Below are 27,061 nucleotides of genomic sequence, written 5' to 3' on the forward strand. Positions count from 1 at the left end.
ATTGATAAAAACAAAAAGAAAACTCAATAATTAATATTTTTAAAATCTCTTTTTTCATTTTTTTTTAAATTATTTTTTATTTATTTTCTAAATCTCTTAAAAAATGAAAAATTATTTTTTTTACAAATAAAAATAGATAATATATACCATATCAATTTTTTGTTTTTTTAAAAAAAGATTCGATTTTTAAAAATACTTAAAATATTTCTTCAAAACTAATTTATTTATTTAAACAATTTTTTTTTTTTTTTAAAAATCTTTTTAACATTAAAAATGAAATATTATTTTATTGGGTTTATTTTACTTATATTTTTAAATCAAAATGTTTTCTGCAATAAACTTTTTACAGAAATAATTTATCAAAATAAATTTATAAGTTGGGCAAATGAAAACAACAAATTTTATGAAACTTTAGATTTTAAAAAAAGATATGAAATATTTAAATATAATATGGATTTTATTTACTCTTGGAATAAAGGAAATTCACAAACAATTCTAGGTTTAAACAAATATGCAGACCTATCAAACGAAGAGTACAAATCTTTATTTTTGGGTTCAAATATTAAAACTCAAAACTATATAAGGATAAACTCCTCAAGATATGATATTCCCACAACATTTGATTGGAGACTTAAAGGAGCTGTTACCCCAGTGAAAAACCAAGGTTTTTGTAATTCTGGTTATGCATTTAGGTAATATTAAAGTAAATTTTATTTATATATATTATTCTAATTTTATTATTTATTAGTGCTATTGGATCACTCGAAAGCTCAAATAAAATAGAGAACGGTCAATTAATAAGGTTATCTGAACAAAATCTAATAGATTGTAGTGGTTCTGAAGGAAATAGAGGGTGTGATGGAGGAACAGTTGTTAACTCTTTTAACTATCTATTTAAACACCAAAATGGAAAAATTCCAAAAGAAAGTTCATACCCTTATGAAGCCCAAAAAAGTAAATGTAGATTTAAAGATCAGTTTATTGGAGCAACTTTAAATAATTTTGCCAATTTAATTAGTGATGAGAGTACTATCCAAAATGCAGTTGCTACTAAAGGACCAGTTTCTGTGGCCATTGATGCATCATCTATTTTCTTTCAATTATATTTTGGTGGTGTTTATGATGATCTTTTCTGCTCCAATATATATACCAATCACTTTGTATTAATTGTTGGATATACTGAAAACTATTGGATTGTAAAGAATTCATATGGAGAAGATTATGGTATTGATGGTTATATATATATGAAGAAAGGAAAAAACCTTTGTGGTATTGCCAACAACCCAACAATCCCAATTATAATTTAATTTTATAAATAATTATAAATTTCTCTAATTAAATCAAAATGAAATAAAGGTTAAACATAAAATGTTTTATTTTTTTTATAAATTTTTTTATTTAATTTATTTTATATATACATAAAATTTATTTTAATTTATTATATTTTAATTGGGAGGTGTTTAATTTAATTTTTACCAAAAAGTAAAGCTAATAAGGCCATTCTTACATACATGCCATTTTCCATTTGTCTAAAGTAAGCAGCTCTTGGGTCAGAGTCGACTTCTTGGGAGATTTCGTTAATTCTTGGTAATGGATGCATAACAATCATATTATCTAAAGCTTTGGTTAAGGTTTGTGGAGTAATGACGAATGAATCTTTAACATTTTCATATTCTTGTAAATCTGAGAAACGTTCTTTTTGAATTCTAGTGACATATAAGACGTTGGTTGTTGACAAAATTGAGTCAAGTGAAGTGAATTGTTTTTGTTCAATACCTTTTTCGTTGAGTTCTTTAATGATTTCTTGTGGCATTGAGAGTGATTCTGGTGCAACATAGTTGATTTTAACTTGATAGAGTGATAATAATTTAACTAATGAATGTACAGTACGACCATTCTTGAGATCACCAACTAAAGTAATAGTAAGACCATTAACAGTACCTAATTCTTCACGAATAGTGAAAATATCTAATAAAGCTTGAGTTGGATGTTCGCCAACACCATCACCAGCATTAATTATTGGTTTTTTAGCAACAGAGATAGCAGATTCGACTGAGCCAACAGCTGGATGTCTCATAACAATAGCATCGCAGTATGATTCTAAGGTGTGGATGGTATCTGAAATTGATTCACCTTTGGCAACTGATGAAGAAACATTGTCAACATTTACAACTCTACCACCAAGTCTTTCCATAGCAGCAGTAAATGAACAACAAGTACGAGTTGATGGTTCATAGAAGAGAGTAGCCATAACTTTACCTTTAAGGAGATCTGAACCGCCTGATCTTTTAACGAGAATTCTCATTTCATGAGCAATAGCAAAGAGGGTATGTAATTGTTTACGAGTGAATTGTTTAACAGAGAAAACGTGTTTACCAACAAATGAGTTATCTGAAGCATTGAACAATGATTGTAAGATATCTTCTCTCTTACCGACAATATTTGGTCCACCAACTAATGGGAGGTGTGATTCGACTGGTTTTGATGGTTTCTTTGGTGAGCTAATAATAGTTGGAGATTGAACTGATGGAGTAACACTCTTTTCACCAACAAATGAGAGTTGAGTTTTTGTTTTTTGTTCTTTAAGTCTTTCAACTTCTGCAAGGTATTCTTTTGAACGTAAATTCATACCATAACCTTTTTCGACTAAAATTTTACCATCAATGAAAGCAGTTTGACCTCTTAAAACAACCTTAACAACTTTGCCTTTAACTTTAAGACCTTCAAATGGAGTCCAACCACAACGTGAGTAAAGTGGTTTCTTTGGAATGACCCATTCTTGATCCATATCGACTTCGATATAAGTATCTGGTTGTTCTGGAAGATTGAAAATTTGAATTGGGTTGGTGTGCATTTTCTTTACAAGTTCTTCGAGGGTAATTTTACCTTGGTGAACAGCAGTAAGCATTAATGGTAATGAAGTTTCTAAACCTGGGAAACCTGGTGGTGGTTTGGCACTACATTTTTCCTCATAAGTATGTGGAGCATGATCAGTGGCAATCATATCGATATAATCAATATTATCCCAAAGAGCTTTCATATCTTCTTCAGTACCTAATTTTGGTCTAACTTCTGATTGACCAGCACCAATACGTGGAATATCTTTATCGCAAAGTGTTAAATGATGTGGTGAGACTTCACATGATAATCTCATACCACGTTTCTTGGCATCACGAATGATATCGATTTCTTCTTTGTGACTAACATGACAAACGTGCATTTGTTTATTGTACATCCAACCTAAAAGTAAAATGGCAGCAAGATTACGACCATCAGCGTGGACACAGATTGGGGTAGTATTATCTGGCCAGTTCATAATGTGATCTCTCCAAACATTGATATCGTCTTTTAATGGAAGTGGAGCAAATGTTTCTTCTAAATACATTTTCATACCCATGGCTTCGTTTGCAAAGTTACCAGCAGTAGTGGTATTAGTGAAGGTTGCACCAATGAAAATACCAAAATCGCAACGAGCTTTAGATGATGATAATTGTTTAGCAAGTTCGAAAGTGGCTTGATCCATAATAGCTGGACTAGTATTTGGCATAGCACCAACCATAGTAAAACCACCAGCAAGAGCAGTAGCTGTACCACTATCCCAATCTTCTTTGTGGGTAGCACCTGGTTCTCTTAAGTGAACATGAACATCAACTAAACCTGGAAGACGAACAATCTTGTTTGATGAACGACAATCAACAGTGTCTAATGGCATTGGACCCTTCATGTATGGGATTGAATCAACAAATAATTTAGCACATTTGATATTGGTAATTAATGGAACTTGGAAATCAATAGCAGCACGACGAAGATTGTAACCTCTTGACATGAATGAAGATGGACGACGATATTTATTCTTTGATGGTAAATTAATGAATAAATGAATAGTACTTTCGGTCATTCTCTTTTGAATAACATTTTCACCTAATTCTTCTTCGTCCCAATTTAATTGAGTAACTGGGAGTCCTTGTTCGCTGTAATAATCTGCGGTACCTTGGGTACCGAATAAAGTGAAACCAAGTGAAACTAATTTCTTGGCTGATGGAAGGAATTCTTCTTTTTCTTTGAATGAACCAATTGAAAGTAAAACATTTTGTTCTGGAACACGGAAACCAGTTGAAATTAAACCTTTAATATAAGCCTCTTCACGAGTATTACCGAAACAAGCAACTTCACCAGTTGATGCCATTTCAACACCTAAAACTGGATCAGCACCTTTAAGACGAATGAATGAGAATTGTGGTACTTTAACACCAACATAATCAACTGATTGAACTTGTGGTAAGTCATATGGATGACTAATGATAATCTTGGTAGCTAATTCGATAAAGTTAACATTAAGAGTCTTTGAAACGAATGGGAAAGAACGTGAACAACGTAAATTACATTCGATAACTTTAATTTCGTTATTTTTAGCAATGAATTGAATATTGAATGGACCACTAACATTAAGAGCAGCAGCGATCTTTCTGGCTGTTTCTTCAACTTTGAGAATAGTATTATCATCGAGATCTTGAGCTGGACAAACTAAAGTAGCATCACCTGAATGAACACCGGCATTTTCGACATGTTCACTGATAGCGAATAAAACGATTTGACCGTTATCAGCAACAGCATCGATTTCAATTTCTTTTGCTTCTTGAATGAATTTAGAAATAACAACTGGATAGTCACGTGAGACAGCAGCGGCTTCACTTAAGAAAGTTTCGAGATCTTGTGAAGAGTGAACAACATTCATGGCAGCACCTGAAAGAACATATGATGGACGAACTAAACATGGGAAACCAACAGTTTCACAGAAAACTTTGGTATCATCAACACTTGTTAATTCTTTCCATAATGGTTGATCAATACCAACAGTATCGAGGAGACGTGAGAATTTGTAACGATTTTCGGCTGAATCGATCATATCTGGATGAGTACCAAGTACATTAACACCACAACGTGAAAGTGGGATAGCTAAATTATTTGGAATTTGACCACCAACTGATAAGATGACACCATGTGTTGAATTTGGACCTCCACGTTCATAGATATCTAAAACTCTTTCTAATGATAACTCTTCAAAGTAGAGATAATCGCATTCATCATAATCGGTACTGACAGTTTCTGGATTGAAATTGATCATAATTGATTTTAATCCTAATGAACGAAGAGTACGGATACAACTAACACCACACCAATCGAATTCGACTGAGCTACCAATACGGTATGAACCTGAACCAAGAGTAATGTATGATTTATCTTTAATGTCGATATCGTTGGTTTCACCATTATAAGTCATGTAGAGATAATTGTTTTGGGCTGGGAATTCGGCAGCAACAGTATCGATGTGTTTGGTAATTGGAATAATACCTGATTTCTTTCTGTGATCACGAACGGATAATTCGGTAGCACCAATAGCTTTTGCAATTTGTTTATCAGAGAAACCTTGTTGTTTTGAGAATTTTAAGATTTCATTTGGAATAGCTGATGGGGTTGAGTATGTTGATAAATGGTTTTCTAAGTCGATGATTGATTTTAATTTGGTAAGGAACCATCTATCGATTTTGGTTAATTGATGAACTTTTTCGACTGAATAACCATCTTTGAATGCACTAGCTAAAACTAAAATACGATTATTGGTTGGGTTTTCAAGTTCTTCGTCTGATGTTGGGAATACACCAGCTTGGAAACCATCGACTGTATTATCCATAACCATACGAATAGCCTTTTGGATAGCTTCTTCGAATTTTCTACCAATTGACATAACTTCACCTACAGATTTCATTGATGATGAAATTTTGTTTGAAACACGAGTGAATTTTTTAAGATCCCAACGTGGCATTTTAACAACAAGATAATCTAATGATGGTTCGAAACAAGCAGTGGTCTTTTTGGTGATGGTATTTCTAAGTTCAGCTAAATCGAAACCTAATGCAACTTTAGCAGAAATGAAAGCTAATGGATAACCGGTAGCTTTTGATGCAAGAGCTGAACTACGAGAAAGACGAGCATTTACTTCAATAATACAATATTCTTGTGAGTGTGGATTTAAAGCATATTGAATATTACATTCACCAACAACACCTAAATGACGAACAGTTTTAATTGCAGTTTCTCTTAACATTTGATATTCTTTATCGGTAAGGGTTTGTGATGGAGCAACAACAATTGATTCACCAGTATGGATACCTAATGGATCGAAATTTTCCATGTTACAAACAGTAATACAATTATCTTTACTATCTCTTAAAACTTCATATTCAATTTCTTTCCAACCTTTTAATGATTTTTCGACTAAAACTTGTGATGAAGTTGCTAATGCTTCAGTAACCAAAGCAATTAATTGATCTTTGTTATCGGCAAAACCAGAACCTAAACCACCTAAACAATAAGCAGCTCTAACAATAACTGGATAACCAATTTTTTCTGCTTCGACAATTGATTCTTCTAATGAATTACATGCCATAGATGGAGCAATACGTTCATTAATTTCGGCTAATTTTTCAGCAAAGATACCTCTATCTTCAGTGGCAATAATAGTTTCAATTTGAGTACCTAAAACTTTACAGTTGTGTTTTTCTAAAATACCTGATTTATAGAGTTCGATACCACAATTAAGTGCAGTTTGACCACCAAAAGTAACTAAAATACCATCTGGATTTTCATTTTCGATAACTTTTTGTACACTTGCAGCGTTAACTGGAAGGAAATAAACCTTATCAGCAAGACCTGGTGAAGTTTGGACTGTAGCAATATTTGGATTGATGACAATAGTTTTAATACCTTCTTCTTTTAAAGCTTTAATGGCTTGTGAACCGGAATAATCGAATTCACCAGCTTGACCAATTGATAAACCACCTGAACCTAAAATTAAAACTTTATTGATATTCTTTGGTGTTTCGATAACCTTTGATTTATTCATTGGGGAGGTGAATGGTTCACCACAAACATAGTTTACAAAATTGTCAAAGAGATATTCAGTATCGGTTGGACCGGCCATAGCTTCTGGATGGAATTGAACAGAGAACCATGGTTTGGATTCGTGATAAATACCTTCATTTGAAGCATCATTAGCATTGATGAAATAAGTTTTCCAACCGCTACCAGCTGGAAGAGAACCAGTATCTATAACGAAACCGTGATTTTGTGATGTAATATGGCAACGACCACTGATTTGATCGACACATGGTTGATTTAAACCACGATTACCAAAGGCCATTTTATGAGTTTTAGCACCTGCAGCAAGACCTAATAATTGATTACCCATACAAACACCGAATAAAGCTTTTGATTTCTCTAAAGCAAAGAGTTTTCTAATATTTTCGATGGCTTTACCGCAAACTGATGGATCACCTGGACCATTTGAAATAAATACACCATCATATTCGTTGATTGGTTCATTAGCAACGACATCGTAGTCCCATGGTACAACTTTAAGATCTACACCACGATTTAAGAGACAACGAATTTGGTTATTCTTGATACCGCAATCTAAAACGATAACTTTTTTGTTCTTTCTCTTTGAGTTTTCTGGAGCCTTGTAGGTCTTGATTGTTTTAGTTGATACTTCTGCAACAAGATTTCTAAGGTTGATATCTTCAAATTCTAATTTACTTTCATCAAAGTCACCAATGATCACTTTACCTTTGAGAGAGCCCTTCTCACGAATTTTAGTGATTAAAGCACGGGTGTCAATGCCATATAAACCTGGAATATTTGATTCTTTAAGCCATTCTGAAAGAGATTTTTCTGCTGCCCAATGTGAATATTCGTCACAGTAATCTGAACAGATAATTGCTTGTGTATGAGCTTTTTCTGATTCGAAATTGATTGGAAGATTTGAGTTTGGATCACGTTCGTTGAATGATGGAACACCATAATTACCGATTAATGGATATGAAAATACAAGAATTTGACCTGTATAAGATGGATCTGAAATTGATTCATTATATCCAACCATACCTATAAAAAATAATTAATTTTTAAATTAAGATATTAAATTTGATTAAAAAAAAAGAAAAAGTTACATACCTGTTGAAAATACACATTCACCAGCAACTGATCTTTCACTACCGAATGAGTAACCATTGAACTTGGTACCATCTTCGAGTACTAAATAACCTTTTGTTCTATTTAAAATATTTTCCATTTCTTTTTAGGGTTTTTTATATTTATATATATGTTTTTTTGTCTTTTTTTTTTAGGTTTTAAAAAAAAAAAAATACATTAATTATATATTTTTTTTTAATTTTATTTGGCCATTATTAATATATTATATCTTACCTTTTTTTTTTAAAAAACTATTTAATTTAAATGTGTAATGTAAAAAATAATAATAAATTAATAATGATTTAATTTATTTTAACAATTGGGGTTTTTTTTTTTTTCTTTTTATAAATTTAATTTATAATAAAAAGCTATATATGTGTATGAATAATATAATTATAGAATATTAAATATTACAAAAAAAATGAAATATATAAAAATGAATTTTAAAAAAATTAAAAAATAAATAAAAAAATAGATGGGGTAAATGTGTGTTTTCTTTTCGTTATAAAAAAGAGGGGACTTTACTTTTGAATAGAAAATTAAAAGGTTTAATTGTTAATTTTCGAAATTTAATTATAAATTTAAATAAAAAGCAATTTAATTTAAATTTATTTGTAAAGTTATCTTTTTATATAAGAGAGAAAGAAAAGAAAAAGATTGAAAAAAAAAAAAAAAAAAAAATATAGTTTCGTTTCGTTTTTTGAAATTAAAAAAAAATAAAAAAAAATAAAAAAAAAATAAAAATAAAAAAAAAAAAAATAAAAATAAATAAAAAAAAAAGTGACTACGGTTATTTGGTAAATAGTCGGTGGGGCCGAAATAGAAAGAAACACCTAAAATACGATAATAAATAAAAAAAAACTTTTATTTACGATAATAAAAAAAAAAAAAAAAATAATTTAAAAATAACAATTAGTTTAACTAAATAAATTAACTTACATTTTTTATTTATTTAATTATTTATTTAATCTCCTATATTGTTATTTGATAATAACCTGTTTGATTTTATTGCCCCTAAATTTTAAAATTTTAAAAAATTTTAATTTAAAAATAAAATTTTTCGATTGTAAAAAAAAAAACCGAGAATAGGTAAGTGCATATATTTTATTTAATATTTAAAAAATTTGATATATAATTATTAATTAAACCTATAATTTATATAAATATATTTACTGATATTCTTTTTCGTTTTTTTTTTTTGTTTTTTTTTAATTAATAAATTTTCGTATTTTTTTTTTTAATTGTAATTTTTTTAATTTTTTTAATTTTTTTAATTTCATTATTTCATTATTTTTTAATTTTTTTACAAAAAAAACAAAAAAAAACATTAAAGATAAAAAAATGGAGTGGCCAATTAATAAACCAATTTACGATATTAATAAATCTTGGGAAGATAATTTAGAAAATGGACCATTTGTCGAGGGATATAAATATCAAGAAAGAAGAGATAATTTAGATGAGAGCAAATTTATAGATTTTTTAGGTGCTAAATTAGCAAGTCCATTGGGTGTACCAGCAGGTCCATTATTAAATAGTCAATGGGTTAAATTCGCATTGGAATCTGGTTTCGATTTACCAACATATAAAACCATTAGAAGTCATCATCATCTTGGTCATCCAGTACCAAATGTAAAGTATTTAGATTTAGACGGCGAAGATAGTAAACAATTCACTAAGAGCGACAGTGGTAGAACTATTCATGCAACAAGTAATGTACCATCAACAATGGATCAATTGGCTATTACAAATTCATTTGGTATGCCAAGTATGTCAAAAGAATATTTATATAAAGATATTGGTTTAGCTCATAGTTATTTAGGTAAAGGTCAATCAATGATCGTTTCAATTACTGGTACAGCAAGCACTGCTCATGACTTCCTTCAAGATTTTATTGATACAGTTCGTATCGCCGTTGATGCCGGTTCTAAAATTGTTGAGGTTAACTATAGTTGCCCAAATGTTGTAACAGGTGAAGGTCAAATCTACCATAACCCAGATGCAGTTTATGAAATTTCATCAACACTTGTTAAAGAACTTGCACCAAAAAATATTCCACTTATTATCAAGGTTGGTGTTATGGAAGATCTCGATAAAATGGCCAAGCTTTTCCAACAAGCCGAAAATGCTGGCGTTGCCGCTATCGCCGGTATCAACACTCTCTCAATGAAAGTAACTGACAAGGTATCTGGTGAACCATCATTAGGCGAATCTCGTTTAACTAGTGGAGTTTGTGGTGCACCAATTCGTTCAGCTGCTCTTGACTGGGTTTCAACTGCTTCATCAATCATCAAAAAACAAAATAATAATTTAAAACTTTTAGGCTGTGGTGGTATTGTTAAACCAGAACACTTTGATCAATTTTTAGATGCTGGAGCAGACATTGCTATGTCTGCTACTGGTCTTATGTGGGATCCATATATTGCTATGAAATGGCACAATAAAAATTAAAAATTATTAAAAATTTAAAAATATAATATTACAACAATACAATAATAGTACAATAGTAATTGTAAATAACAATATAGATAATATAATATTGGAATTCAAAATACAATATTATAATAGTAAATAATAATTAAAAACAACAAATAAATAAAATTTATTTATTGAAAGAATTTCTGTTATCATTTTTTTTTTTTAAAAATATTAATATTTTAATTTATAACCACTATAAATTTTTATTTTTATTTTAAACGCTAAAAAAATTTAATCACACATTAGTTTTTTTAGTAATATAAAATGATATCAATATTAAATTTATTATTACTTATTGTTTTTATTTATTTAATAAAATCTAATGTAAAAATAAATATTATTTTTATAATAATATATTTTTAATTACTAATAATATTTTTTTTATAATATAGTACAAAAAATATATCAAGTTTACAAATAATGATCTCAAAGGACCATTTCCATTACCAATAATTGGAAATTTACATAATTTAGGTGAAAAGCCACATATAACTTGTGAACAATTAGTTAAAAAGTATGGGAAAATATATAGATTATATTTTGGCGATTGTTATACAGTTGTGGTTAGTGATATTGATATTATAAAAGAGTTATTTTTAAATAATCATGAATCATTAAAAGAAAGACCATTAACACCATCATTTAAACATTGCAGTGATGATGAACATGGAATATTATTATCAAGCAAAAGATGGGATAGAAACAGAGAGATGCTTCAAAAAGTAATGAAAAAAATCAATATTAAAGAATTATATAAAATGATATATGATCAAGTTGAGGATATGGTGTTATCATTCAAATCATTTGAAAATTCAGGGGAGGCTCTACCTGTGCGTTTAGTTGCAACTCGTTTTACATTATCAACAATGTTTAAATATATTTTTAATGAAAAGGTTTCATACAATGAAGATATCAATACAGGAGTAGTCTCAATGTTTGCAGAATGGTTAGAATTTGTTTTTGATATGGTTGGGGTGGGTCATGTTGGCGATTATATAGAAATCTTAAAACCATTTTATTCATTATATTTAAAACAATTTGAACACTACGTCCCAATAGGAAGGGATTTTGTGTATCAAAGATACATTAAGCATGTTAAAAAATTAGAGAGCCTTAATGAAGAGTAGGTGAAGATTTATTAATAAAACAAAATTTAAAACTAATAATAAAATTGATATTTTTATAGGTCAAATTGTTTATTGGATTTATTAATAAGAGAATATAATACAGACGATAGTGAAGATGCAAGGGACATTGTTGCAAACTGTTTAGATATGTTAGTTGCAGGAACAGATACACCATCTAAAACATTGGAATGGACAATTTTAAACTTGGTAAATCATCAAGATATACAAGAAAATGTTTATCAAGAGATAAAAAGGGTAGTTGGTGATAGAGATAAAGTAAAACTAGGTGATCGCCCTTCAACTCCATATTTTAACTCTGTTTGCAAAGAAGTGATAAGAATTCATTCAATAGTTCCTTTCGGGGTTCCAAGGATTATAAATAAGGATCTAATGCTAAAAGGTTTTTATATCCCAAAAGGAAGCCAGGTGGTGATAAACTATAGAGCACTAAATCATGATAAAAAATATTTCCAAAATCCTGAAGATTTTGACCCACAACGTTTTATTGATGGTGATAGTGCTGCATATTTGCCATTTTCATTGGGAAAGCGTAATTGTATTGGCCGTGAATTGGCATCCTCTATTATTTATCTCTTTCTCTCAAATTTATTATTAAATTATAAAATTTCATCTATTGATAATAAACCATTGGAGATAAATGAAAATTTTGGTATAAATATTAAGCCTAATAGTTTTAAAATTGTTTTAAATAAAAGATAGTAAATTGTTTATTTAAAATTTTTTTTTTTTTTTTTTTTTTTTTTTTTTATATTTTTTGAACCAAAAGATTATTGTTGTGGACCAAAGTTATATTTCTTTTTGTAATACTTAAATTAAATAAATGTTAATCAGTATATTTGTATTTAATGTTTTATAGTTTAGTATTGTAATATATTTACCTTTTCTAATTCATTTGGAGTAATGACGTTATCTTTAAAAATAAAAAAATTAGTATTAAAATAAAAATTTATATTTATATAAATATTGAAATGGTTTTTATAAATTATCTTTACCTTTATCCGTATCAATATCTTTAAAGATGGCCTCAGCTGCTTGGGATGGAAATTGGGTTCCAAGATCTTCAAAGTATTGAATCCTAAAAAAAGTAAATATGTTAGAATGAAAAAAAAGTAGTGATAGTAATTAATGAGCTTACATTTCCTTCTTATGAATTTTTTGGTCCTTGTTGATATCATGTTTCAAAAAAAAGGCGTCAATATCGAGTTCGATGGTATCCTCCAACTTTTCAGAATACTCTTTAATAAGTCCTGCTCTAATCTCATCTAAGGTTAATTTGCCATCATGATCCAAATCCATGGCTTTGAATAGATAACTTGCATTTCTTTCTGGGAATTTGCTTCCAGAGTTCTTGAAGTAAGAAATTGCTTCATCTTTAGTAATGCAATCTTTAGCATTGTATTTTTTTAACATAGATTGCTATTGGAGAAAAAAAAAAAATAACATAAATTAATATAAATAAATTTTATTAATATATTATTATTTTAATAATATACATACAACATCTTTTTCTATTTGATCAGCAAATGAGCTCATTATTTATTTGTTATATGTAACCAATTATTTGTTTGTGAAAATTTATTTTTAATAAAAAGAAAAAAAAAAAAAAAATTAATGATAAAAAAAAAATTAAATTTACCAAAATTAAATTAAATAAAATAAAAATAATTTTAATAAAAAAAAAATTGTTTTGTGTGTGGGTGTGTGGGTGTGAAGTTGTTTTTGAAGAGACATACACAAAGGTAAATGTAAAAAAACAAGTGGTTTCTCACCAATAAAAGGCAAAAAAAAAATATATGTACACACAAATAATTAAATAAAATTTTTTTTAATTATTTGTAAGTAAATAAAGTTTTATTAATTATTTTATTTTTCATTATCTAAATCGGTTTGTAAAATTTTAAATAGGATTCTATGTTCTGTATCTTCATCTAAAGTAATAGTGGGTTTTGAATCAACTAGTTTTAAAGTTTTTTTAATTTTTTCTTGTATTGGTTCAATTCTTGAGATTGAGTTTTTAATATTACTAACTTGGAATTTTTTCATGAATCCTCCTTTTTCGAAATCTACCAATTGATCCTGTTTAGAATACAAAAGTGTATTACAGTCTACCAAAAGTGATTGATAAAGTTGGAATAGTTTTTCTTTTCTTTCATCATCTGAAATATTTAATGGAGGTGTGGCCGCTAAATGGTTAGTTGCTGATGTTGGTGAGGTTGCACCTTCATGATTATTAGATATTGAAATGGGACTTTGTAAACCACTTGAGTTTTCACTATGGTGATCTGATCCATTAAGATCTGACGAGTTTTTGTTTGATTTAAAGAATGATGAAAATGATTTAACTGGTGATTGAAGAACTGCAGCTGTCAATGATGTTGCACCACCTTGTTGTTCGTGATTTGCATTACTATTATCTATACTACTATTTATTTTTTTATGTTTGTTTTTTTTACTGTTGTCAATCTGATTATTTAAATTATTTAATTGTTCAGATTTAAAATTTAATCTATCTTCTTCAAATAATTGTTTTTCTTCGTGGAGTTTCTTTCTTTCATCTTGGATCTTTTCTAAAAGTTCATGATTCTTTTGTGATTTTGATATAATGTCTTCTAAGTACTCTTTTAATATATTTTCATCTATTATATTATTTGGTGTTGCTGTAGTATTATTATTAGAATCTGATGCAGTTGAACTAATATCGCTAATGTCATCACTGTTTGTATTGTTATTTTCATCTTGTCCTGATGATTGTTTTTCACTATTATTGACTTTTTGTTTGTTGTTAAAGTTTAATAAAATTTGTTGTAGTGATTCGATATTTAATTGACCCAAAGATGATTTTGATTGCTGTAGAGATTCCGTTAATTCTTTAATTCTAGTTTCATAATCATTTTCTTTTTGTGTTTTATGGTTTAGTTCTAATTGTAGTTTTTCCTTTTCAACTAGTTCATTTTGCAATTTGTCCTTTTCTTTTTGATAATCGCTTTGGATGGATTCTATAGTTTGTTTTAATAATTTCTTTTCTTCTTGATATTGTGATTTTAAATCATCTAAATCCATTACTTTGGCTTTCTCCTGTTTTAGTTGATCTTCTAATTTCTTTTGATGCGATTTGATTGCCATTGCCTCTTCTTCTATTTTTTCACGTGTTTGCTGTTCATTTTGAAACATTGTCTTATAATCATCAAGTTCTTGTTCTATTGATTTCATGGTATTTCGATCGCTTTCTTCTTTTTCATTTTTATTGCTATACTTTAATTGTAATTCTTTATTTTCATTCTCTAATTTTTCGTGCTTCTCTTTTAGCTCTTTTAGTTGTTTTTGAATCTTTTGATAATCTGCAATGGTATCTTCTAATGATGATAGTTTTTCCTCAAGTTCGGACGCTCTCTTCTCTAGACCAACACTATATTGCTCTGCTTCTATTCTTTTTTTATGTTCTTCAGATTTAATGGAATCAAATTTACTCTTTTGGTTTTCTAATACAGTTAGTTTATTTTGTAATGTTTTAAGTTCATCCCCAAGTCTTTCTATTGCTTTATCTTTATCCACTATATCTTGGTTATGGAGTTCATTCGTTTCTATCTTTTCTCTTAGTTCTTGATTCTCTTTAATAACTGTATTGATTTGATTTTTATCGTTTTCGATGGTCTCTTTTTGTTGTTTATTTTCGATCTTTAGTTTTTCAAATTCTTCTTCAATTTTTTTATATTCTATTTCTATTTCGCTCTAAAAATATAATAAATGGTATTAGTAATTTTGTTTAATATATTAATATATAATAAAAGGTAATGGTTAAATTATTATTATTTTAATAAACATACTAGCTTGGCTTCGAAATCTTCAGACCTCTTTTTATGTGTATCTAAATCCTTTTTAGCTCTTTCATATTTTGATTCTGCTTTTTCTTTTGCAGTTAGAGCCGCATTTAATTGGTTATTGGTAAGCTTTTTATCTTCTTTTAATGTTAACAAGTCGTCTAATAAAGATTTATTAATTTTATTAACTTCGTAAATAATATCTTCCAATTGTTTAATTGATGACATTATGGCGTGTTATATATTTATAAATAAAACTATTATGGTTATTGCTTTAAAATGAATAAACTATAGTATGTATTTTTATTGTTTCTTTTTAATTCTGTGTGAAAGGTGGGGTAAAATTTAAAAAAAAAAAAAAAAAAAAAAATTATTTTTGTTTATTTTTAATTTTTTTTTTCTTTATTTTTTTTTTTTATTTTAATTTTATAAAATAAATTTTTTTATTTTATATAGCTTTTTATTAAAATGAATAAAATTAATTCTGTGTTTTGATTAAAAATATTTATCTTATAAAGATTCATTTAAATTTTAATAAAAAAAAAAAAAAAAAAAATTCCAAAAAAAATTCCAAAAAAAAAAAAAAAAAAAAATAAATATTGATAAATTTTTTTTTTTTTTTTTTTGATTTTTTTTTTTTTTTTTTTATCCAATATTAGATAAAAAAAAATTATACAAAATAATTAAATTTATTTTTACAAAAAAAAATATTAAAAATATTTTATTACAATAAAATTATTTAATTAAAGTTAATTATGAAATTCATTATTTTTTTCTAAAATAATTAAAAATTGTAAATGGCTAGCCTACTCTATCTTTTCAAAAAATAAAGTAGGGATTTAAACTTATAGAATATTCTGTATAAAAATTGATATCTCTTTTAAGTTTTCTCTTTTTTTCAATTGATTTTTTTTATTAAGTTTTAATGGATCAAAGTTTAATACTTTTTTTTTTAAATTTAATTATTATTCATGAATAATAATTTATATTTAATTTATTTATGTGGTTTTTTATATGAAAATCCATACATGTAATGTTCAGTGTGAGTTTTTATTTTCACTTTCTCTTCAAAAAAAGTTCTTGTTTTTGTAATAATTGGTAACCACGATTTTTTGACTTACCCCTTCAATAAAAATGGGTTACACGACTTTTATTAATTTATTTTTAGTCATTACTATTTTTATTCTGATTGAAAAGAAAAAAGTCCTTGAGGATAATTCAAATAAAATTTTCATATTAAAGGGGATGTAGCTCAGATGGTAGAGCGCTCGCTTAGCATGCGAGAGGTAAAGGGATCGATACCCTTCTTCTCCAATATAATATTTTTAAATGACTATTATCTTCCAGGAGATATATAATTGCATGAGCATCCTTTGCCGGGGGAGCAATGATAACCAACGAATTTCCTACAAGTTACCGCACCGGGTTCGAAACCTAGTCTCAGCAGATTTTCGAATCACACACGAATTGACATTACCGTGCCCAACTTGTATGCAGTGTGGTAAAACTCATAAAAGTATTAAACAGATACCAAACAAAAACACAATACAACAAACTGATGATTTAATGCATCATTAAGAATCATCTTCACTTTTAAGAAAAAAAAAAAAAAACTTTGCCTCTCTGGATTCAAATCCCAGTCTCGCTGGTTTTCCAAATCACACCAATTGACATTATCCATTTTTTTAAAAAAAAAATCACAAACGAATTAACCCAACATTTTTTATTTTTTTAATTTTTTTTAAAAAATTATTTTTTTAAAATTTTTTTTTTGATAAATTAAAATAATTGTTGATCCTTGTTTATTACACAGAGTAAAAGTTTCCGCTCTGGGTACGATACCTCACACAAGCAGATTTCTTGAATCACAAGCCTATCGTTAATAATGATCATTGTTCATTTCATTTATCTATGCTCGGTTGACTCTCCTACCCCTTTGAATTAAAGTTCATTTATATTATTATTTTTTACATCCAGTTTAAACTCATACCAAAAAATATAAACTAAATACATAGTTTCAATCAAAAGGATTTTAAAATCCAAATATATTTTATCATTTTTTTTAAAAAAATAATTGAAAATAATAACTTATTTTTAAGATAAGTAAAATAATTTAGGAATTTTCAATTGAATAGATAGTATTTAATAATTAAAAATCTACAAATTTTTAATATTCTTTATAAAAATTTATTAAAAAACTCATTTCATTGTAAAATGTTAAAAAAATTATTTAATAGTCATTATATTTAAGTTTATTATAAATAATTACTTAAATTTTAAAAAACACTATTAACCTTTTTTTTTATTTTTAATTTTACATTAAATTAAAAAAGTGCTATTTATATATAAAAATTGATTAATTGTAAATCATATATTAATTTTTCTTATGGATGTTGTTTTATTAATTTTTTTTAAAAATTATATACCATATTTGAATAGTAAATAAAAATGTATATTATATTGATTATGCACACTCTTTATAGAATTTATATGTAGCCAATAATATTTATTATTAAATAAATAATCTATTTTTATAATTTGTAAAATCAAAATGAAATACAAAAAAACCCACTAAAAAATTAAATTTACATAATTGGAAAAAATATTAAAATAAAACAATTATTAAATAAGAATGAAACAAAATAATAATTAAATCTAAATATAAATAAAAAAAAAATACTTTTTTCAAAATCAAATAAAATTTTACTTTTTAGTGTGTTAAAGTTAATTAAAATAACAATGATAATGTATATTTTCAAATATTGAGTGAGTGTGTGTTGGGTGTTAAAAACATACTTTTTTTTGAAAAAGTGTTAGTGTGGTAATATGACTTCCAAAAATTTTGTTGTGTGTTTTTGTGGGAAAAAAAATTATAGGTGAATATATTATTCATATTATTTCTTTTTTTTTACTTAATATGAATAGTTGTAGTGTTGAATTTATTAAATAATAATGTTTTGAAATAATTGTGTGCTAATGTGTGTTAAAAAAACTAGTGTGAGTGTGAGAGTTATAGTAATAATATCCAAAGAATGAAAAATAATTATGAAAATTAATTAGTAAATTAGAACACTAATACACATTGCACTATATAAAATATTCAATAGTACACTTTTATTGAAACAATAATTTGTATGATTAAAAAAGTAGTAAGAATTAAAAAATAATTAAATAATAGTAGAATTTTTTATTAATTTTTTTAATTTAATTTAATTATTTATTTTTTTTGAAAATAATTTTTTTTACATTGAAAAAAAAAATTAATAAATTGATTATACATTTTTTTTATTTTTCATTTCATTCCTTACTAAATAATAAACAGGATCATAAATCAAATAATATATTTTTTATTCAACAATATAACATTAATAGTTTATAATAATACAATTAGTAATATTACACATAATTTTTTTTCATCTGAGAAAAGATTACCTAAATTTTTGAATTTAAAAAATATAATATTTAAAAAATAATAATAACAGTAAATAATAGCAATAATAATATAAAATCAAATAAAATGAGAGTATTATATGTTCTAGTTTCAGCTTTTGCTTTAATAAATGCTGCATTTGGTGATAATTGTAAATATAAATTTTTTTTTTTTTAAAAAATAACTAATATTAATAATTTTCATTTTTAAATTTAATTAGGTACTGGATTAGGTAAAGACCAATGTCTTCAAAAAGAAAGTGAATGTACTTATTTGGAAAATGGTTTAAAAGATTGTTGCGGTGCTGATTCCGGTTATTGTGCACCAGTTGCTCCAGGAAGTGATTGTCACACTTCAAGTACTTTAAGATGTTGGGAAGATTCAAATAATAAGATTTATCAAAGTTGGTCAAATTGTTTCAATTCTGACTTTGGTACCAAATATAAACAATTTAACGAATCTAACAATAATCAAGAAAATAACCCAGGTGGCTGTACATGGGTACCAGCTGAAAGCTGCGGTGATAATCAAAATACAATTTGTTGCTCAGGCCATTGGAGATGTGGGGGAAGCACTTCAGGCTCATCAACCTCTGGTAGTAGCACTTCTGGAAGCAGCAGCACATCAGGCACATCATCAACCTCTGGTAGTAGCACTTTTGGCGGTACATCAACTGGTAGTGCTTGTTCAAATATTGAATGCCCAAGATACGAAGTGTGCGAGGAACACAATGGTCAAGCTGTTTGTGTAAAGAAAAGACCAAGTAGACCACCAAGACCAACCATTAATCCAAACAGATATGTCTGTGACAACGTACATTGTCCAAGAGGTTTCCGTTGTAGACCAGAAAATGGAATTGCTACCTGTGTCAGAGGTTATGAAGTACCAAGAGTTTGTAGAAATACTAGATGTCCATCAGGTTACAGATGTGAAGACCACAACCGTGTTCCAATTTGTGTCGCTACTCGTAGATTAAATCCAGATAGTTGCTTAACTTGTGATGATGTTAACTGTGAAGCCTCAGGTTTTGTTTGTATTATGACCAGAGCTCGTTGCAGAATTGGTGCCGCTAAATGCTGTGAACAACAACCAACCTGTATTAAGCCATCAACCATTGCTGGTTCAACAATTGCCACAACTGCTTCAACAATTGCTACTACTGGTACATCAGGTGCATCAAACCCATGCTCTGGCATTACTTGTCCAACCAACTACACATGTAATGTTCAATTAGGTACTGCTGTCTGTATGCCAACTCCAAGTTCATCAGAGTCTTCAACAGCATCTTCATCAGCTCCATCTTCATCAGCTTCATCAGCTTCATCTTCCGCCTCATCAGCTGCTACCACCACTACTACTACCACTGATGCCGCTACCACCACTACCACTACCACTGATGCCGCTACCACCACTACTACTACCACTGATGCCGCCACCACCACTACTACTACCACTGCACCAGCTACCACCACTGCCGATGCCACTACCACTGCACCAGCTACCACCACTGCCGATGCCACCACCACTGCACCAGCTACCACCACTGCCGATGCCACCACCACTGCACCAGCTACCACCACCGCTGATGCTACCACCACCGCTGATGCCACCACCACTGCTACATAAGCCCAATTGAAAAAGAAATAACTTCATTTTTTAAAAATAATATTACTTTTTAAATTTATATTATTAACAGTATAAAAAAAACTTTTTAAAAAAAAAATAAAATAATTTTAATTAAAAAAATAGTTTATTTAAAATTTTAATTCATTGTTAATTTTTACGCGCTGTCTTTTTGATGGTTGTTCACCTGTTGACTGTTGAGTTAAGTCTGTAGCTAAACTATTCATTATCAAGTTATTTCTTTTTTTATAAATTCTCTTTAGAGTAGTAATTTCTAAATTATTATCCAAACTTTTTTTATTATTGCTGTTGTTGTAATTATTATTATTTTGTTGTTTTAAAATAATTTTATTTATAAGGGAAACAAAAAATTCAGAAATATCTATTTTCCATATACCATTACATGTTGTTAAACTATTTGACTTTAATAAATAATCCAAATTTATTAAAAGATTATTTTCAAATAAAAACTTGATTGAGCTTGATTTTCCCATTTGAATAATTGAGTTTGTTAATTGTTTGTTTACATTGAAATCTTTGCTTTGAGGGAAATGTTTTAAAATAAGTTTGGTAATTTCAATGTGGCCCGATAATAATGAATTTTTGAATATTTGAGAGGGTAATCTGATTTTAGATTCTGGTTCTTTAAAAATTTGATTAAATTTCTTGATTAATAATTCTAAAAAATAAACCTCTCCATTGTTAATGATAAAATTAAAAGTCTTGAAATCGAGTATTGCAGAAGAGTAATCCATTTTTTCAGAGAAATGCTCAAATAGGTCGAAACGGTTCTTATAAACAATATCAAACAATAACTTTGAAGGATTAACCATTGTTGAAAATATTAAACGATGCATGTAATCGAACTGTTCAACAGTTGCGTTTGATAATAGCATATCGTAAGTTGGACGAAGGACATAAAACGAAAGATATCCATTTGGCTTTTTAATTTTATCTAAATCACATTCTAAATTATGAAAATTTCCTGACCTAATTTTGATTGTTAATTCGCTATTGGTTTGAACTGTCACTTGTTTAGGGATTCTAATATTCATATATTCGGTTAGTGCATCACCAAATTTCTTTGGACTATATAACCCATTTTCGAATAAATATTTAAAAGTACTAAATAAATTGAGACTAATTATTTTCCTTGTTAAATTTGATAAAAATATTTGAAGTTTTGCAATATTTTGCTCTATTGAGTTTTGTTCAGGTAGTAATGATTGTACAGTTGGTGGTTGAATTTGTTGAACAAACTGTTGAATTGTAAAATTTTCACCTTCCTCTTCTTCATTATTGATTTCTGGTAAAATTGGTAATAATATTTGATTTTCTTTTAATAGATCTAACTCGTCATCGTAATCTTCTTCTGCACTGGCTCCTTGTTGTGGATTTTTTTGTATTTTTTCCATATGATTGGAATCAGATTTTCTAGTTTTATTATAGAGTAGATGAATCGAATTATAAATTGATTTAACAATAGCTAAAACTTGATTTTCATCCATATATAGTTTATTTGTTAAATGATCCAGCCATTTAATTGCAAATCTTAAATCAAAATTTTTAAAATATTGGTTACTAAATAAATAAGTAACTATTTCAGTAATTTTTTGATTAAATGAAATATTTGAATTTAAAATTGCTGATAGGCTATTATACAATTTTGAAACCGAACTATTATTTAAATTCTTGATACTTTTGAATATTGATACTATAGTGTCTAAATTAATCGAATGATCTAAACCATCACTACTACCATTATTTTTTAAAATATTAGATAAACCGTAATTATTTTTGATATAACATAAGCGATTAAATGCTGAAGTATACGAAGGAAATTTTGTTGTTATGGTTCTGTTAAATAGCAATATCTCCAATAGATTTAAAAAGTATAAATTCTCTAAAGATCTATTTTCTGCTGATTTAAGTAACTCCAGGTTGTATTGAGAAATGAAAGATTGAATTTTTTCGGTTTTTAAAAAGTTGTAGTATTTAATAATTTCTTCGGGTGAGTCTAAATTTTGTGGTGATAAATTATCGACTATAATATCGAATAAACCTAAAAATGAACTAAAAATTCTTTTGTTACCTTGACAATGTTTATCGATCAAAAATTCAATTACTCTTATTGATTCGGATGGATCTTGTATTTTATCGCCATTGATATTATTAAATAAAACTTTATAGCGATGCTTATTTGATAATAATGAAACTTGAAAAAATAAGTCAATGTAGTCAGTGTCAATTCGATTGTTTTTGTGTTCAGAGGCAAAGAAAAAGTTTTTGAAAAAGTCAAAGAATTGATTATTGCTGAAATCTGTTACAAATTGTAAGAAAGTCTTGTTCAGCTTCTTTATAAAGATTGATTTAACTTTGTCAAATAATTCAATTGGATAGAATTGTTGGAATATTTGAAATACAGATACCCACGAGATACCAATGTCGTTTTTATCGGCAATGAACGATATGAATTCAACAACTTCACTTTCTGTTCTAATTTGGATATCTTTCATTGTAAACAATGGGGTACTTCTTTCTAAATAAGAACGAGGAACTGGTATAGCTGTATTTGTAGCTTTACTGAATAAATTTAAACCTTCAATACTAAAATTCTTTAATGATAGACTGAATAACAAAACCAAGGTATCTGAATGTGTAAGTAATGGTTCAATTTTATCTAATTGATTCTTTTTGAAATAGTAGTTGATATATTGATTTATACAGTTTGATTTATGGTCATCCAAGATCTTTTCAATTGTTGTTTCTTCTGGAGAAATCTCTGATAAGTATTTTATAAATCTATCATAATATTGCTTTCCTTTTTTGTGATACTTGAATAATAGTGAATAAGTGAGGAAATCAAGAGGCAATGAGTTTTTTTCGATGTCTTTTAGTGAGTCAATATGATGAAAATTTTGACTATTTGAACTAATCTTCAAATATTTATTTCTTAAGAATGCTAAACGGTATTCCATAGTTTTTAATTTGGTTATTCCGTATATAGATGGTAACATTGATGGTAACTTGGTATTTTGAACTACTAAATCTAAAGACACACCCATCTTTTCTATTAAAAAAGACAATACTTGGTCTGGTTTTGATGATGCATCAAATTTTGATAAAAATTTCGCTCCACGAAAAAGTAAACCTGGTTTTTCTGGTGGTGGTACTGGTCTGTTTACTAATAAATACTCTGCAACATTGATTTTGGATGACTCTAATGCAAAATTCATCATCCAAATATTAATATTTTCTTTTTCATTTAATCTAAAATTTAAAAGATCTTGATCGGTGGACATAATATCTTTCTCTTCTTTTTCTTCATTTTCTTGATTTTCTTCATTTTCATATAAATTTAAAAATGTACCTAAAGAAAATACTGAATCCAGTTCTATTGATCTTTTGATTAAATTGACACATTCAATTTGGCTTTTCTTCTCTTCGAATAGTATTTTGAATGTATCATAATCTGTACAATTTTTAATTAAATAGTCTATTGATGCTGTATTGATAATTAAAATTGATCCTGACTTTATTTTATCTTTAATAATATTGTATAATCTTTTTTCTAACATCCATGTTAATGATTGAATTTGGTCTAAAAAATTAAAAATTAAAATTAAAAATTAAAATAAAAAAAAAAAGGTTAATATTTAAATAATATTTATTTAATTAATTACTTGATTTATTTATTTATATAATCTTACCATAAGGCTTTCTATTTGATAGATGTGCTTCACTAAAATCAATAAATTGATTTTTTATAAAATATAAAATATGTCTTTGAAGGAAAATATTTCTCCAAACTGAAAAAAAGAGTTTATCATTCATTTTTTTAATATAAAAATAGAGATGGTTTATTTGTTGATGTAAAAAAAAAAAATAAAAAAAAAGATAAAAAATAAAAAACTTTTTATAAAAAAAATAATTAAATTTTTAATTTTTTTTTTTAATTTTCTAATAATTTAATTTAAAATATCTTTATTTATTAGATTTAATAGAGAAACACTCAAGAAAACCAAAAATAATTATTTATATCTAATATTATCCTTTTTATTGGAAATACCAAAATAATAATAATAAATTAAAAAAAACATTGTATAATAATATTACAATTTACAGTTTTTGTGGAGAAATAATAATAATAACATTAATAATAATATTTTATTTATTTGTGCTTTATTGATAAAATTTAGTTGTGATTAAATAAAAAAAATAATAATGAAAAAAAAAAAAAAAAGTCGGTTAAACAAAAAAAAAAAAAAAAAAAAAAAAATTTAAAATAAATAAATTTTTTTTATTTTTTTTTAAATAAATAATAAATAATAATCAATGTATATATTCACTAACGACTCTTCACTTTCTAACCGGCACAAGCTTAAAAATTCATAGTGAAAGAAAAAAGAAAAAGGTTTGAAAAAATGTTTTATTTTAATAAATTTAAAAATTAAAAATACTACACAATACTAATAATAATAATTTTTCTAATACAATAATTGTAATAACAAAATAAAATATCCCCACCATCACAAAATTTTTAATTAAATAAATAAAAATATTTTGAAATGGTTGGTTCTTATAATTCAGACAACACAAATAATAATGAAGGTGACAATGATAATAATAATAATAACAAGTATATTAATAATAACAAAGACTATGAATTATATTTAAACGATTTTGAAAAATTTAAAGAAAATTTATTAAAAGATGGGTGGGAAGATTTCGAATTCCTGGGGAAAGGTAGCTATGGTATTGTCATTAAAGCAAAAAAGAAAGATGGTCAAATTAATGGTATTGATATAAGAAATAAATATTGTGTAATTAAAAAGAAACTGAAAAATAAAAAGGTATGTATATTTTACATAAAGAAAAATATAATTTTTATTTATATTTATTTTTTTTTTTTTATTATATTTATTAATTTTTTATAGCTTATATTTGATAGCGAATCACAAATTTTAATAAATATTTTAGATTTCAAAAACGACTATAACTATACAAATGGAGAAAATTTATTATTGAGATATTATTACCACGAAGTCAAAATAGAGGATGAACAAGAGTATTTTTATATTTATACAGAGTTTTTTAATGGCAAATCGTTACATAGGCATGTCAAAGAAAAGCAAAGAATCGACGACCAAGATATAGTGAATATAACATGGAGACTGTTAGTAGCCCTTCATATTCTTCATTGTAACCAAATTATGCATAGAGATATTAGCCCAAACAATATACTAGTTAGTGATGATTTCAAAGATATTAAACTAATTGATTTTGGCAGTTCATCTCACATTATATCAAGTTCAAAGAGTCTATGTGCAGTTGGTCGAGTTGGTACATTGGGTTTTATAGCACCAGAAATTATATTTGAAAACAATTATGTTGGTAGAAAATCAGATATATGGAGTGTTGGTACAATTGTATTATATATGCTGGGGCATATTTTACCAGAACGAGAATTAGAAATACCAAAGGATATTCCCGTTGCCTTTAAAAAGTTTTTACAAAGTTGTTTAAAGAAAAGGTACAAGAAAAGATTGAATGCTATAGAATTGTTAAAAGACCAAGTATTTTCACAATATGAAATCCCACCAGAACTAAACACTACCTATAACAATAGCATAGACCATAGTGAAAATAGTAGTGATGACCAACATCAAGGCCTCTTTACCAAATCATCCTCATTAAATAGTGGCTCATATATGAAACTTAATGAAGACTATATCACAATATCATCAAAAAAATTATCTTCCTCTCTATCGTCAAATCAACCAGCAATGCAATCATTCGATATTGAATCAAACTCACATTACAAACCAAGAATAAGAAAACTTTTTGGAAAATTTAAAAAATCAAAACCAATAATTGCAATTTCGGTAATCGGTATTCTATTATTTATAGTTGGATTTGGTATTTTATTTTGGTATATTATAAATTCTAGAGAAGCGTCAAATCAAATGTCTTTAAATCTATCAAAATACAATCAGTTTATAGAGGAAGGAAATAAAAATTATAAGTTAAGTCTTTTGGACGAAGCATCGGAATTATATAAAAAAGCATTGGATCTCTCTTTTATACTAAATAATAAAAACCTTACTCAATCAGCATATTCTTTACTATTCAACTGCGAATTTAACAATGGATCCTATAACAAATCAATCATCTATGCCGACCTATATTTAAATACATCACCAAACGACCCCACGATTCAATTAGGATATCACAGAATGAAAGGTGATGTTTATTATCATACTGGACAGCTATACCCGTGTCTAAATGAAGAGCAGTCTATTTTAAAATTGACCCAGAGAATATACCCAGAAAACTTAAATGAAAAAGGTTATGCAAATGCTAAAATTGGTTCTTGCTACCCAATAAATCGTCTTTACTCTCAAGCTTTGGAAAACTATTTGGTTGCTTATGAAATTTTTGAAGATATCGATGAAACTTTAAGAAACGACCATTACTATAGCTTTATACTAGCTCACATTGGCGAAGCTTATTTCAATAACCTAACTTTAGACAAC

The 27,061-nt window shown here is 27.1% G+C and overlaps 9 protein-coding genes across 9 annotated transcripts; 5 read left to right on the forward strand and 4 right to left on the reverse strand.

The window, feature by feature from the left end:
• Positions 1-273: 273 nt before the first annotated feature.
• DICPUDRAFT_77394 (uncharacterized protein) lies at positions 274-1,307 on the forward strand (the record flags this gene model as incomplete). Its single annotated transcript, XM_003286463.1, has 2 exons — positions 274-692; positions 749-1,307. 2 exons carry the CDS (start codon positions 274-276, stop codon positions 1,305-1,307), a joined length of 978 nt encoding a protein of 325 aa, XP_003286511.1.
• Positions 1,308-1,465: 158 nt separating this feature from the next.
• DICPUDRAFT_31008 (aspartate carbamoyltransferase) lies at positions 1,466-8,131 on the reverse strand (the record flags this gene model as incomplete). The annotated part of the gene is made up of 2 exons (XM_003286476.1): positions 1,466-7,944; positions 8,014-8,131. The coding sequence occupies 2 exons, from the start codon at positions 8,129-8,131 to the stop codon at positions 1,466-1,468; spliced, it is 6,597 nt and encodes a 2,198-aa protein (XP_003286524.1).
• Positions 8,132-9,372: 1,241 nt separating this feature from the next.
• Positions 9,373-10,479, forward strand: DICPUDRAFT_31033 (dihydroorotate oxidase; the record flags this gene model as incomplete). The annotated part of the gene is made up of 1 exon (XM_003286464.1): positions 9,373-10,479. The coding sequence occupies one exon, from the start codon at positions 9,373-9,375 to the stop codon at positions 10,477-10,479; it is 1,107 nt and encodes a 368-aa protein (XP_003286512.1).
• A 291-nt stretch (positions 10,480-10,770) lies between these two features.
• DICPUDRAFT_77397 (uncharacterized protein) lies at positions 10,771-12,353 on the forward strand (the record flags this gene model as incomplete). The annotated part of the gene is made up of 3 exons (XM_003286465.1): positions 10,771-10,830; positions 10,899-11,629; positions 11,693-12,353. 3 exons carry the CDS (start codon positions 10,771-10,773, stop codon positions 12,351-12,353), a joined length of 1,452 nt encoding a protein of 483 aa, XP_003286513.1.
• A 158-nt stretch (positions 12,354-12,511) lies between these two features.
• DICPUDRAFT_77398 (uncharacterized protein) lies at positions 12,512-13,187 on the reverse strand (the record flags this gene model as incomplete). Its single annotated transcript, XM_003286477.1, has 4 exons — positions 12,512-12,564; positions 12,647-12,729; positions 12,790-13,070; positions 13,152-13,187. The coding sequence occupies 4 exons, from the start codon at positions 13,185-13,187 to the stop codon at positions 12,512-12,514; spliced, it is 453 nt and encodes a 150-aa protein (XP_003286525.1).
• A 330-nt stretch (positions 13,188-13,517) lies between these two features.
• DICPUDRAFT_150505 (uncharacterized protein) lies at positions 13,518-15,700 on the reverse strand (the record flags this gene model as incomplete). The annotated part of the gene is made up of 2 exons (XM_003286478.1): positions 13,518-15,383; positions 15,479-15,700. The coding sequence occupies 2 exons, from the start codon at positions 15,698-15,700 to the stop codon at positions 13,518-13,520; spliced, it is 2,088 nt and encodes a 695-aa protein (XP_003286526.1).
• Positions 15,701-18,751: 3,051 nt separating this feature from the next.
• DICPUDRAFT_97410 (uncharacterized protein) lies at positions 18,752-20,666 on the forward strand. The gene is made up of 2 exons (XM_003286466.1): positions 18,752-19,053; positions 19,123-20,666. Exons 1-2 carry the CDS (start codon positions 18,990-18,992, stop codon positions 20,526-20,528), a joined length of 1,470 nt encoding a protein of 489 aa, XP_003286514.1. The 5' UTR covers positions 18,752-18,989; the 3' UTR covers positions 20,529-20,666.
• On the reverse strand, positions 20,657-24,359 carry DICPUDRAFT_77401 (uncharacterized protein; the record flags this gene model as incomplete). Its single annotated transcript, XM_003286479.1, has 2 exons — positions 20,657-24,126; positions 24,236-24,359. The coding sequence occupies 2 exons, from the start codon at positions 24,357-24,359 to the stop codon at positions 20,657-20,659; spliced, it is 3,594 nt and encodes a 1,197-aa protein (XP_003286527.1).
• Positions 24,360-25,019: 660 nt separating this feature from the next.
• On the forward strand, positions 25,020-25,969 carry DICPUDRAFT_46831 (uncharacterized protein; the record flags this gene model as incomplete). Its single annotated transcript, XM_003286467.1, has 2 exons — positions 25,020-25,378; positions 25,463-25,969. Coding segments are annotated over exons 1-2 (792 nt in total), but the record flags the coding sequence as incomplete, so codon positions are not given.
• Between the last annotated feature and the right edge of the window lie 1,092 nt (positions 25,970-27,061).

This window comes from Dictyostelium purpureum (genome assembly GCF_000190715.1).
Source record: "Dictyostelium purpureum unplaced genomic scaffold DICPUscaffold_72, whole genome shotgun sequence".
In the NCBI taxonomy this organism is placed as follows: domain Eukaryota; phylum Evosea; class Eumycetozoa; order Dictyosteliales; family Dictyosteliaceae; genus Dictyostelium; species Dictyostelium purpureum.